This window comes from Oreochromis niloticus, linkage group LG7, assembly GCF_001858045.2.
Source record: "Oreochromis niloticus isolate F11D_XX linkage group LG7, O_niloticus_UMD_NMBU, whole genome shotgun sequence".
Lineage (NCBI taxonomy): Eukaryota > Metazoa > Chordata > Actinopteri > Cichliformes > Cichlidae > Oreochromis > Oreochromis niloticus.
In genome coordinates, this window is record NC_031972.2 from 49,241,023 (window position 1) to 49,255,807 (window position 14,785).

Below are 14,785 nucleotides of genomic sequence, written 5' to 3' on the forward strand. Positions count from 1 at the left end.
AACAGGTTTCGCTCTAATTGTTCAATTTTGCTGCAGATTAAGAAAAAAAAAGCTTTGACTATTTCCACCAACCCATAATTTGAGCATTCCTTGCCGATGTGCAATACAAGTCTAGCTCTTTTGGCTAATAGACACTAGTAGATGGCCACAAAGACAAAAAAAAGAGCAGTGAGGTGATGGGACTGAACAGCAGAGAAATCAGCAGGAGATGAAAAGACAAAACTAGCCACCATTTTCACTAAATGAAAAATTACATGCACTTGCAGTGTTGCCACTCACCACTGAGGTGTGTTTAGAAACTTACACTTCACAAACTCTTGCACTACAACTCTGAAGTAATGAAAGAAAACACACACAGATTTCAACGCTTTAAAAAAAGGCATAACTTAATGAGAGAATGACAAAAAAATAGAAGAAATTAAGTATGAAAGAGAGCGATTGCTCTCGAAGAGCTAAAGGTACGGCTAAAGAAAAGCAGAGCACTTAGGCTATGGTGAAGATGAAAAGGCAGTCTGATGCACTCCAGGACACAGCAGCACTGGGACTTGACACCGCTCACAGAATTTCTATTCCCACTTGAAAAATACACTCAGGCATAAAAATGCAAATAACGATCTCTTATTCCTTTCATGTCTGGGTGTGAAGGGGGAGAGAAAAATCACTATTATTCGATGTGAAAATCTCAAATGTTCCAGTAAAGCAACAAGCTTTAGTGAACCTGGACAGGAAAAAATAAAAGAAGCTCTGACATTCACGATTCGGTCCAGGGAAGAAGCAGAAAAACAGCACGACAGCCTCTTTTGTACCTGTGAAATGAAAATATATGAAAGAAAAAGCCCCTCCTGTGACCTTAAATTACTCTTAACTCAGCTGACCTCTGAGTTCTTTGTTAAATTAGCAGCTGGCAAATACCAAATCTGGTAAAAAAACACCTCCTTTATCGCTGATGATTCCCCTGAATTCCATGTGATAACCTTAATGCAGTGTTAATTAAAAAGCATCTTTTACTTTGTGACTGGGAGAAAAGCTTTTGGTTGAGCATTCTAAGCAAATTTTTGTAAAAAAGATTCAAAACTACTACTTTTTAGTAGAAATCATTTTATGCTTCATTAACTGTGATATTTTATTATCCGCACTGGGTCCTATTATCACGCCATCAGCTACATGCAGAACTCGCCTAATGAGCTGTAAATTTATAAGTGCATTACAAATGCCACCAGTGATGCATTAACGCTGCACGTTAGCATCAGCAGAGTCCATTCAATAAGCAGCCTCAGGAGGATCTTGAAGGAATACTCCATCCACACATTGTCAGTCAAATACCCACATGCAAATACATGCGCGTTCACACGTTCAAACACATGCAGTTCTTTCACATGTAGATTGGATACTTAAGAGCTGTCGGAAGTGATTAATGGCAAGGGAAGATGACCTGCTAACTCCCACGGTATGACGGGCCAAACCTTGTTTCATAAATATGAACCCACACACACATGCACACGGGCACGCAGTTGCTTATACATGCGCTCTCGAGCGTGCCCACACACGAACTCAATCGCACACACAAAAACACAGGAAATGGGTGTGTCTGGATTTTAGGGGTCACGTGTTGGTTGTTGGAATGTCACTCCGACGTCCATCTCTGCTGGTAATTGTAGTGAATTTTTAAAGCCATCCATAAAAAAGAAAAAAGAAGTGGGAAGCTGACCGCCTCTTATTTATTCATGTTCCGTCTGCCCATGTCTCCGCTAACAAAGACTTCCCCACATTTTTCCATTCTAATTTTTTAATATGTAAACACTTCAGTTCACATCTGTGTATGTCCTATTTAAAAATCTCTCTATTTCTCACTTTGCAAAGCTAATGAGCTTTCCACAGCCAAGCTCGAAACAAGTCAAATAGATGGAGTGAGAATTCTCCCCGATGGAGCAGATGGGCAATCGGTGGCTCAGCCTGGCAGCAAGTTAACACTGTAGGACCAGCAGGAGCCGGTCGAACTGGCATTAGAGATGGTAGTTAGGCTACGTGGCAGAGTTTTGGGGATTCAAAAGGCACCATTCAAACTGAAATGCACATTTACCAAAATCCATACGCACCATTTGACATCTGGTCAGTAGCCATTTGCTGCCTAGCAGATGTCTAATGGTGTCCAACTAAGTGCTTTTTAAGATCAGTTCAAGACAGTTAAACATGCTTTTCCCGCTATGATTGACACAAAGGCACTTGAACAACGTGTTTAAGCTGCTTCCCTGCCATCAACAATAAATGCTGTAAACTTGTCTGGCTTGCTTAAAACGCTACAGCGCGCGCACTATGCATTCAGAATCACAGACATGGATGTGGCTCTGTACGCTTGAACTAACAAGAAACAAGTGCAATCCGAATGCATGTGTATGCACAGCAGCTTGCTTAAAGCATTAAAACCCTACAAAGCAGTGTAATGTGCTGTAAAGAGATTAGGTTATTCCATTATTTGTCTAGGGATCTTATATTTGTCACTAAGCACTTAATTTAACAGAGAAAAGTCAGTTTCACATAAAAAGCAGAGATGAATGTTTATCACCTTGCGTATCCTCACTCTCAGACAGATAATAGCCTTGCAACCATCTTTCTACCACTGGCTCAGACTTAAAAAGCTAATGCAAAGCACGCCAAATAACTTGGCGAGAAAGCCAATTAAAGGTTCATATTTCATGCGGTAATTCTAACCTGTCACAAAATTATTGGAGCATTAACATGTATTATTAAAAGCCTGTGAATGTATGGGAATCTGTCAAAAGCTGGAATATAATGCCTCTGTCAACACGTTTCAAGAGAAGGCCACACAATAGCCACATAAATGATACATCACAACAGTAGTGACAGCCCGAGTAGGGACCCCATACGCTTTGTGCTGCTGAATGATCCCATGGGATGTATGGTTTTTTTCTGTGTGTCTGATGTGGTGCATTCACCCCTTCTTCCACAGTGCCATCCTCAGCTGGTCAGTCGGACCACTGCAGGGTCTCGTGGTACATGACGACCCACTCTGCTCTGCCATTGGCCAAAAATGGCATCCATCTTTGCCTTTGCCAATCATGCTACCATGGAGACAGGTTGGCAACTTTGAGGTGGTGGCGGGGGTCCGGCACAGCGTTGCCAGGAGGAAGCTGTGTGTTAATATGGGTGGTGAAAGATGCCAGCGGCCAGGGGGAAAGAGAGTAAGAAACTCTGTGGGAAAATGTGAGGGAAAGAGGCTTGCCACATCAATGAAAGACTTTAACTGGTATTAAAGAACACCTGGGGGTCTGCTAAGCAGCAAATGTGTGCTGGTGAAGAAGTGCAAAGAGAGGCTTATTGTGCATGTGTATACATTAATGTTTCCATATCCGCACAGTAGAAAAATGTGTTGGAAACACCTGACCAATTTTTGCTTATGTGCATGCGCTCATAGAGCAGTTTCGCTTTCATTTAGACTTCTATTGTATCTCACAGCATCCATCATCCATAAACTCCTGATGGCATAGCTGCACCCACCCACCCACAAAAACACAAATCTATGGCTTGTTGTAGGAGCTGCCAGTATGGCTCCACCCAGCTGACAAAGAGAGAGAGGGAGTATTTTGCAGAAAAGCATATGCTCATGCGCTTACATTATTTAACACAAATACTCAACACATGTAAAAATTGCTTCTGTGAGACGCTCTACATATGCTCCTTGTGTCAAAACTGGTAACTGAAAAGTTAAAGTAAGACGAAAATAAACATCTAATTCGTTGCTTGTGCGCTCCTGGCTTCCTTGCTGTGATCAAGAGCTACAAGCCATGCAAGCATAAATGATAAATGGAGTACAGGAACACCAGTGGAGCATAATAGACCCTCCAGAACTAATGTCCCATAATTGAAATGAATGTTGTTCTGAATCAAACAAGTGTTGTGTGTTTTGGAGCCGCACCTTGTATGATAGATGAGACTTAGACTACTTTACAAAAGCCTAAAAAGCCATATTCACAAGCCTGCACAGATCATACATCATATGCATGTATAAGAGTATATTCCATCTACACTGCTGAATACAGTATCTGTTGGATCCAGAATGTTATCAATATTTTGATAAAAATATTTTGGTCCACTTCTCCAGCACTACTTCAATGTGATATGTCAATTCTGGGTGGTTGTTTGAATTTTGAGCAGAGAAGTCACATACTTTTGCTTTGGAGGAAGAACAGACTAAAATGTGAAACATGAGCTACATCGTATTGGATCAGGAAAAAGCGTATGAGCCAAACTTTACCCAAAACCAAGATCATCAGCCTGAGATTCAAAAGCACATAAAAAAAGTAAAACATTTTCAAGTGCGCTCATACTTTTTTAACTGTATATTTAGACATTAAAGAAGTGAATTAGATCTTAATAAAAACCTGTAATTACACAGAAAAAACACATATCTGCTAGAAGTACTGTAGGTCTGAGTTCTGGAGGTGAAACACCATTTTACATGGATTTCTTTTCTTTTATGTTTGACTGTTTGTGTTTGTTATTAGATTGGGCTTATTTGTAGTGATGTTAGGACATTTTTTGAAGCTTTATTACGGTAAACACAAGGTTATAATTATTGATAGGAAGGACAGCCAAAACTATGATAATAAAAGAAGTCCCAGGCTCAAGATATGTGTGTTATGTAAACTATGAAGGTGAAGTGGTGCTTCAAGCCCTAAATCAGCAACTGAAAGGCTGAGTGGTGGTGGTGTGGGGCCTGTGCAGCAGCAACCAGTGGAGGACAGCCAGCTTCGTGCCCCAGGAGAGGCTTACCACATTGGGTGGCAAAGTCACTAAACACCCCTTCCCCCAGCCCTGTAGTCTTTGAGCACCATTTTCTTCTAACAACTCTCCATCCATACATCCATCCATCAGCAAAGCCTATGAGCAGCTGCCTTCTGTGGGTGTGTGTCATTGTAGCTTGGCAGGCACACACCACAGCTTTACCGGCAGGCGCTAGGGCTAATTTGATTTTTAATTCAACACGACTCCTCGGCTAATAGTTTGAGTTGGGGATTAATTAATCTGATTTGACTTGTGCTAATTTCTTGCACCCACGTCCCCGGTCTCCACCCGTCAGTGCAGCAAATAAACAAACTGGTGAGGCCGTGGTCTCGCAGGCCCTGCCCTGACACACATGAGAGAGATAGAGACCTGGGGCGACAGGTGAGGAGCCGACGGAAAGCCTTTGGAAAACGTAGCGTGGTGCCTGTGCTGCCTGTGCTGCCTTTGTATGCATGTGTATGTCGAGTGTGTTGTGTGTAGCTAAATGTGTTTATGGAGGAGGCTGGAGATGAGCCTGGTCTGACAGAGAAGTGCTGGGAGGCAGTGAACTAATCACAGCAACAGACTGGCTCTCGTAAGGAGGGCGAAACAAAGAGAAGGTCAGTAACTATTTTCACAGCCAAAATATGGGTCAGAGTGGATCTGGGTGAGTTCCTCACAGATAACTTGTATATAATGTAAAAGGGGGAAAAAAGTGGCCATGCAATAGAGCATCCCTGTTCTGTCTCGGAGGCTTTTAGAGGGTAGAGGGCCAAACCCAGGTAGGGCCCTACAGCAGAAGAAAAAAGCAAAACCACTAAGCGTCCTCAGCTCACAGAGTCAGATTGAGCACTTCCACTGTTTCTAATACTCAAGGGAACTTTAAAAATGAATAGACCTAAGAGTGCAGCTTGGATGGCATGCACTTTGTGGGGAAGGCTTTGTAAAATCACTTCCTTTCACTTTGCACACCAATACCCACACGCTTGCAAGGTGCTAGTGGTGGCATAGAATTTAAGCAAGATAAATTTCAAAGTCAGCTTGCCTCTAACTTAAAATGACGCAAACCTTCTAGCGTTGACAGAAATGTGTCAATCGGAGCAGTCAAAGCTGTCTCTGTCTTTATTCTATCTTTATTTCTCTCTCATTCGCTCTGGCATGTTACCACCCTCTCTGCATGGCAGAAAATAACATTGCTCTGCTCAAGAGAGACCACACATGGGAGAAACAGCCTACGCCTGCTGCTCTCTCCTGCAGAATAATAACAAAAAAAGATAATAATAATAAAATAAAACTGCCCAACAGCTCGCACACCACTTTGAAATCTCTATCACAGAGAGTCCAGCTCCTGCTCTTCCTTATTCCTGCTCTCTTAGTCAGCCCTGGACCGGATTTACCATACAGCAAAGAAAAGAAAAAATGTGTATAAAAATACACATGTGCTCTCATATGATGAAAATATGAACGCATACACGCACACTAGGGCACAAATAGATGCACACAGGCATGTAAGCACACCTGGGGAAGCCATGGGAGTTCAAAAAAAGCACTGTTTTTTTTCCTTTAATAGAGCTAGTGTACATTCAATGAACCAGTAAATTCCCAGCAGCACCAGCAGTAGTGCTCCTACAGGTCTGCTGCACCATCACACCTGAGAGGCTGTTGGGATGTATGGCCAAACAGCTGTGGCCACTGCTTTAGGTCCAACATGAATTAGTAATGAATCGTGTATTCTGTTTGAATTCTTTAATGGTGGGGTTGCTTTGGCCTCTAAGGACGCTTTCCGCATGGAGAGAAGTTACTTCTGACTTCTGGTGCATAATTACCCAAGCATTCCACTGGATTCCTGGAGTACACGAATGTTTAGCCACCTGTTAGCAGCCTCCAGGCATTGCATATTAGTGGGGGGAATATGTGTTAGGAAAGAAAGGGACAGCCTGGGCGAGAGGGTTGGGGAAGTCCTGCGCCAGCAAAGCACTGAGATTTACAACAAGCCGACCCAGTCGATCTTAAGTGTGATCTGACACGCTGCTGCAGAGAACACAAATCACCTACCATACATAACCCGCCTCCTGACAACTCATTTCATCTTCTGCACTAATGAATTCATCATCAGGAGGGATATGCCTTTGGTGTCCCAGCCCTGAGCAGAGAAGGAGTAATGGCTTAGATAAGTCATCATCATCATTATTAACATCATCACTGCTGCCAACTCCTCCTTGTCTCTGTTTGGCCCATAGTTCAGTAGCAACAGTTTGGGACTGTAAAGTGTCCTTGACAGAGATGTTATAGGCAAACTTTGGCGTTCAAGGTTATTGTGAGGATGGATATCAGAGCAAAAGTGTCACAGATGTGTATCCTATGTATGAGAATCAGCGCGAGTGTGCGTATGTCAATAGAATTTGAATGTGTTTGGGGTATGAATGGATAAGTCGGTGAGTGTGAGAGCTCTTATGGGAGCAAACGAGTGTATATACGTGTGTGTATGTGTGTATTTATGAGCGCATGAAGGAGTCTAAGCGGCACAGTCAGGGAGCTGTCAGCAGAGAGCCAGAGAGCACGCTGATCACAGGGCTGCAATGTGTTTGATGTCTCCTAGGGACTGACAGCTTCTCTCCCCTTGGGAGCCCCTTCTCTCACCCCTTCTCTGCTCCCTGCACCACCCTTTCTCTATATCATTCCTCTTTATCCTCATCTTTCCATACATAGCATCTCCTTCACAGTCTGTGCCCTGCTCGGGAGGGGTGGGTTTGCGAAAGAACACTTGTGCTCTCGTGGGACTGTTGGTACTGTTTGAGAAAACACAGAGGTTCCCAAACAAGGCTTTGTTCAGCAGGAAGCACACCTGCGAGTGTGTCTCCATAAATACTGACATGATGAGCTGCCATCTCTCATAGTCTGACATTCTGGTTGACATTCAATCTGGCTTAGTGGCAAGAGGAGGCTGACAGCTGACCTTCAGCCCCGAGATGGATGAGTGTGTGGATATCTGGATTTGAATGCATAATTATGTATATTAAAAAGGAAGAAAATTGTAATATTTTTCTGTTTCAGAACAAGTTCTGCTAACCTGCTAATGCATGGGTCATTTTGCAAACAAGATTATATACTATGGGTCAGTAGCAGCCTTATACAAAGTAATTAGCCTGCATGGCTCCACAGTCAGATGCCACAATTTGATTTCAGCAGCACTGACGAGTTTTTGGAAGTTGTGGCATTTTTTTCCTTTTTTCTTACTCTGTGGTCGCAGCAGCTGAATGGCAATATTTTCCAGCAGAGTGCAAGTTTGTGAGAGCTTCATGCTTCCCAAGTTGGAAAATGAACACGGAAACTAATGGCATATTATTTAGTATGAGGGATGAGATAGTTGAGGTTAGTATATTCCACTGTATACTATTTGTCATTTTCATGCCCCAGTTGTGCTTTTAAATTATCTGATTTCTGACTGCCATAAAAACTAGACATTAGTGCATCTTTGTAGTGTATGGCTATCAGAATCCTCCAATATTACATAAAATGCTGTTCGGCATGAAATCTACAACTTAGAAATTCATCTGTTATTGTCTGATACACCGCTATGAGAATAAACTGCGAACTGCATCTTTGTCATTTATCATTTTAATGTTAAATGGCAAAGATGAATGAATACTAAAGCCTATTCATATATTATTCATTTGTAGCTCACTAAGAACCCAGCATAGGAAAAAAGTTATAGGGAAAAAAAAATAATTTAAAAAAATGTTTAGTTGTTAAATTGTTTGCATGAAATTTACTAACAAGGCAACAGTTTGAGGAATACCTTAAAACTGAGTGTCTAATTAAAAAAATATTACAAAGGCTGTAACAGAGTACCAGGTCCCCTGGAATTAATTTGAGAGTTAAATGTTTGCAAGACCTGATTATTCTTTTGGCAGAAGACCTTTCCTGGCAACCCCTCCTACACAGGTCAAGGTGCAGCAGGATTTCATCAGTTGGGTTGTGTGTTAGCATGAGCCCATCCGTCATGGCAAGAGAGTGGCGGCTGGATGTCCCTGTCACTAAGCTGTCCATTTTGTCAGACGGCCAGATCCATCATATTGAGATGGGGACTGAGCCTCGCTAGCGGAAGACAACCACCCCGCAAATACATACAAATATGCAAATTAACAGCAAAATAAACATCACCCTGCAAACGAGCCATCCATCAATGACCAGTTTCTCAGCAGCTCAGCGCTGGCAAGGCAACACCAATCAGGCCCCCCATTAGGGGGAGTGATGAAATCCCATCATCACATCCTGTCATCCTCCTTCTCTTCTAAATATATATATACATATGTGTGTGTAAAGAAGAAAGTGTGTGTGTGCGCACAAGTGTGTTTGTGTCTTTTATATATTAGATAAAGACAGCCAATGTAAATTCAAAATGCATGTTTTAAATGTTGAACAGCTATCCAGTTACCCGGCCCTATGTGAAAAAGTAATTGCCCCATAAAACTAATAACTGGTTGTGACACCAGAAGAACTGCAGTCGAGTGTTTGTAATTACTGTCTGTGAGTCTTTCATGTCACTGTGGAGGGATTTTGCCCCACTCTTCAGTGGAGAATTGTTTTAATTCAGCCACACTGGTTGGTTTTCGAGCATAAACAGCCTGTTTAATCAGATTTTAAGTTGGACTGTGACTATGTCACTCCAAAACATCCATTATATATTTTGATTCATTCACAGGCGAACTTGCTGGTGTGGTCTGGTTCATTGTCCTGCCACATAAAGTGAGCATGAACTAATAGCTGGACATTCTCCTTCCTGGTTTTTTGGTATAGGGCAGAAATCATTTTTTAATTGAAGTCATCCAGGTCTTGAAGCAGCAAAGCAGCCCCAGACAGTCACACTACCACCACCATGTTTAACTGCGGCTCATGTTCTTTTTATGTGTTAGTTTCATGCCAGATGTGGAGGGACTCAAACCTTTCAAAAAGTTTATGTTTTGTCTTGTCAGTCTTTTCGGGATCATGTTTTTTGGCAGATGTGAGACAAGCCTTTGCGTTCTTTTTGGTTAACAGCGGTTTTATCCCCTGTAACTCTCCTGTGGAAGTTATTTTTGCCCAGTCTCTCGAGTGAATGATGAACACTGACCATAACTGAGGCAAGTGAGGCCTGCAATTCTTTAGATGTTGTGTTTAGATGTAGCCGTCCTGGATGACTTGCTCATGCACTCCTGGACTAATTCTGGTAGGCCGGCCACTCCAGTTGAAAACTGTTTTTCTCCATTAGTGAATAATGACTCTCACCGTGATTCCCCAAACGTCAAAAATAGACTTGTAACCCTTTGCAGACTGATAGACATCAATGAAACTATCTAATCTTTTCTTGATTTTCTTTAGATTGCAACATGAAGGACTGCTTTCCGAGATCTTTTAGCCTTCTTTGTTTTGTCAAACATTAAACACGCCTGGGTGTGGCTTTAGAAATTGAACTCCGCTTTCCAAAAAATGTAGTTAATCACAGTAAATTCATGATTTAGCAAGGGAAGCCAATTATTTTTTCCACACAGGGCCAGAGAGCTTTGGATAGCATTTTTACTGTAAAAAAAGAAATCTGCGCGCTCTGTTTATCTTTGTCCAATATTAGTTTTGAGTGATGGTCTGAAACATAAAAGTGTGTGAAATATGAAAAAAGAAATAAGAAATGAGGAGGTATGTACACATTTTTCCACTCTCACACTCATTCCTCGATCTCATACACTTTCTCAGTCCAATATTGGCGTTTTGCTCTAAATTTCCCTCCCATCTATTTTCAAAGCTCTCCTTTTCCTTCAAGTGCCTGTTCATCATTGTGATTATAAGTTAGCTGGACACATTTAGAATGAATACTTGCTCTGTCTGTCTTTGTGTTTGAATGGATAATGATGTGATGGGAAACATTTTACTATCAGGGAATACAAATCAGACCACAAGTGACATTACTTTCCATCCAGGCTCTGGCCTATGGGTTTTAATATATCACCTCATTACTGCTATGTGACATTAACAGCAAGCAGATTTTATGATACCTGAAACAAAAATCAAAATTATGACAATATACTTATGTTATTGGTTTCATCATTTAATCTTTCTGGTTGCCAAAGCTGAAAGCTTCAGAACGCCAAGAGGGTGGATTGGAAAGAAAGACCTCTTAATGGAATAAATGTCAAAGAAAGGAAAAACACTGAGGAGTTGGAATTCTTCGAGTCCAGACTCATGTTGCATTTCTGGCAGTGTGTACAGACATCCGTTTTGACCACGTTACATTCAAACATGCATATAAAGTCTCCATGTTTCACTCTAAAGTATTTCAAAAGGTCTCTAATGAGTACTTGGGTTGTCAAAATCGACTACAAAGTAGACTCAAATGAAGCTGCACGTCATACCTCATCCATTAACTGTGAGTTGTAAGTAGATGAATCCCAAAATGAAATGTCAAGTCTTTCCTCTCAGCTCTGGCACCTTGAAATAAATGCACCCAGACTAGTTTTGCTGGCCTGTGTTGGCTACATTTACGAAAACCACAATCAATTTGCACTCCCGTGTTCTCCCTGTATTTAGCAGGCATGGCTCCCAAAGCACAACATTGCTTTTAGCTCCAGTTCGTCTGATTCTGCACTTGCCACAGCAGAGCAGTTACAGCATCGTAAAGGTCTGTGGTTAGCCCGCCAGCAGCAAGTAGAAGGTCGCTTGCCTTTAGGGAGTGGAGGAACGAGCCTTGAGCAACTTGAACCACAACTCAGCGCAGCGGCCGAAAACATGGCATTCCTTAGACTACCTTAAACTGCCCTGCCAACTGCTGCATCACACATCGGTTACAGTAATTTGACAAACAGTGGGCGACGCTGCAGTGAAAAGCCTCAAACTAAAACATATGTGTTACAAACGTAGTTCAAAGAGCACTGCAATTCAAGTGGAGTGGAAGACAAAATAATGAAAAAATCACTGCTGTCCTCATGTTAAGGTGTTTGTTTCTTAAAGTTATAATTGAAGAGACCAACAAAAAGAAAAAGGAGTGATAAACACACACACACACACAAAGAGAACCAGTGATGAAGCATGCAATTCCGTCATGCTCACATACACACTGTTTTTATGACGTGTGTAAAAAGCAACAAAGGATGACACAGAAGACTGAGGGGATTTCTCTCTTTAGAGGCTATTGGGCAGTCATCGTGTCTGCTTGCTACCACAGCTTTGACCACACCAACCACTGGACATCCCAACGCAGCGAGTAAAAACACTAACCTCTGTGTCCACAGCTCCCTGACTTTGTCTATTTAATCCACTTCATGTCTTTTTTAAAACCATTGATTCCTTCTTCGTCTCTCTCTTAGGATCTCTTTGGTTTGCTCTTCACCTCCAACAACACAAACACAGCCAAAAACAAAAAAAAATCTTCTCTCGCGCTTCATCTTAAGCTGCCGTTTCAGTCTTTCAGTGATTTATTAGCGATCTTCTCGCTACAGTGGTTTCATTCTCCCTGTGCTATAGTTCATGTTAGTTCCTGGACTGATACATCTGCCAACCACATGTTCCCCCCAGCCAGCCAACACTTCACTACAGCTGAACAGTTGGACTGTGTGCGTGCTCTTGAGTGAAAGTTGGTGGTATTTCTATTGAACGTGTGCATGTTGCAGTCCATTGTGTAACCGTGTCCCCCACATGGCTTCATTCAGAGGGATTAGAGCCCCACCTTATCTAAGACCTCTTGCTCATAAACACCATGCTCATAAAACTCCCTCGTGGAGTTGCGTGACCCTCTTGTGCTCAAAGGCCCATTTATATTTGTCACAACACTGGATATGAAGAGGCATCACACTGTATTATTGTTCCACTGCATTATCTTCAAAGCATTTTGGTCAAACGCTGGCTCTCTGTTAAGTCACCAAGTTTCCATGAGCTTATTAATAAAGGACGTTCTCTCTAGGAGAATGTCTTCAGCCCTTCCAATGCTGAGGAGCCTTCAATAGCTAAGTGGACCACCATGTTCTGCAAACTAGCTGAGTTTCTATCACTTGATCATAAAAAAATCCCAATCTACCTCAAAAATGCAGAGAAAAATTAATCGAAGGGAAAATAAAACTATAAATCTATTAAATCGTCATTCAGAATCTCCTCTATGACAAGACTGCTTTTGCATGTGCCTGCTGCTCCATGGAGTCCTGAATCCCACAGTGGGAGGGGTGGCTGGAGAATTAGAGCAGAGAGACAAAGTGCAGAAAGCTCTTCAGCTGAGGACCAAATGTCTAACTGGCACTGCGAAACCCAGACAGATTACACATGCTGTAACGGAAGACTTTGCAGACTTACTTAAACACACATCTTACAGAAAGTCACCGTTCCACAAGCTGCTGCCTATCAGGGTAGGCGTAGCCTTAAAACTTTTCAAGTAATTAGAGTGAAGCTAAGGTGACGCAATCCGTGCTTGGATGCCTCCCCAGTAAACAGAGCTGCCAAGAGTGAAGAACTGCCCTGGCCAGAGTGAAGTCAATGTCTGAAGAACAGTGGAGTTAGTCAGGATAAGGGAGCCCACTGCGCAGCAGTTCTGGGACACTAGCCCTGTTCTCTAAGGAGTTCTTTATAGCTGTTCCACTGCCCCAAAAGAGCCCCCATCCGTGCACACAAGGGCTCCATCCGCAAATACTTCGTCTGAGTCTAAAATCTTGGTTATGTGTCCAAAAAAGAGTTGCACTTAATGCATTTCAGTTGCATGCTTACAGTGTAATTCGATTACAGTTGCCAGAAGTTTAAAGAATTATAAGTTTAACTTTAATCTTTTAAGATTAAAGAGAGATTCAATTTGTATCATTAAAGCAGAGCATGCACACAATACAAAGGAAAGGCAGACAAAGAATAAGATAAGTTGTTTGCAAACTTCATCCAGTTTAATAGCAACATCGACCACCTAAACTGTCGATACATTTGCATCTCTGGATAAATTAATTGTAAATCAGCCCGTCCACTGGGCCTTTACTCCAACATTTGGCAAGCTGACCTGGTGATCACTCGTTATTTTAAGTTTAATCTTTTAAAAGGCTCTACATTTTCTGCTTTGCTCTTCATATCTATCTCATATTCATTTTTGGGTTTTTTTTTTTGTTCTCTCAAACATCAATGAAAACCCATCTGACCGAACCCTTGGTCACATCATCCTGACTCCTCATCCATCACGACCTGTCATAACCAGAGAAGGGAAGTGGTCTTATGCTGAGTCTGGGAACGGATGTGGATCACTGAGCTGGATCGTAATACTCCGTGGTCCCAGCAGACACTTCTCGGGGTATCTGAGGGTTTGCTAGTACTAAAAAGCATAAGAAAAAAAAGCAGCTTGTATTGGCAAAAGAAGCAAGACTCACCAAAGCCAAAAGCAGCTGGAGCAGGAATGGGAGCCGACTGGACTGGCGTTGAGGTGTAGAGGCCAGTCACCAGGAGACCATCGAAGGATACACTGGTGGAGATGGTTACTGAAGAGAGAGAAAAAAGGAACATGCTTACTGCTGGTGAAGCTGAGAGTTACTCCCAGAAACATTTTAAACATAATGCATCCAGCTCTTATTTGTTTCACCACCCCTGTATTAACACCTCAAATGAATACAGGAAGATGAACTGTGAACGCCAATTAGGTGTCAGAGATCGCAATTACTAAGTTGCATTTACGCTTCATTTGCAGGCTAAGCAGATAATTAGCAGGCGTGATGTACGTGTGTGGACAGGATGTTTGGAAGTATGTAGAGCAGCTCACTAACGTCCTGCTGCTAATCACATCAGGTGTTAGCACATGGAAAGGTAAACTGGAATTAAATGGGATGCCAACAAGACCAAACACCCTGCAGGAGGAGAGGAGAGCACAGGGAGGTGTTAAAGCAAAATCTAGAAGGTCACTTGCACACATATAAATATATTCAGACAGAAGTAGAAGCATTATTAAAACATGTGCTAAACCAGGGTTGGAGTTACTTTAAAGGTTGCTGAATGAGAAAACAGCAGAATATCCCCACCT

The 14,785-nt window shown here is 42.1% G+C and overlaps 1 protein-coding gene across 6 annotated transcripts in view; it reads right to left on the minus strand.

Annotated features, from left to right (window-relative positions):
• reln (reelin) overlaps positions 1 to 14,785 on the minus strand; it is a 97,721-nt gene that overhangs the window by 60,660 nt on the left and 22,276 nt on the right. For all 6 annotated transcript variants that reach the window (XM_013270586.3, XM_013270584.3, XM_013270585.3 and 3 more), the window contains exon 2: positions 14,142 to 14,249. In XM_013270586.3, the coding sequence (XP_013126040.1) occupies positions 14,142 to 14,249 (108 nt within the window). The remainder of the gene's footprint in view (positions 1 to 14,141; positions 14,250 to 14,785) is intronic.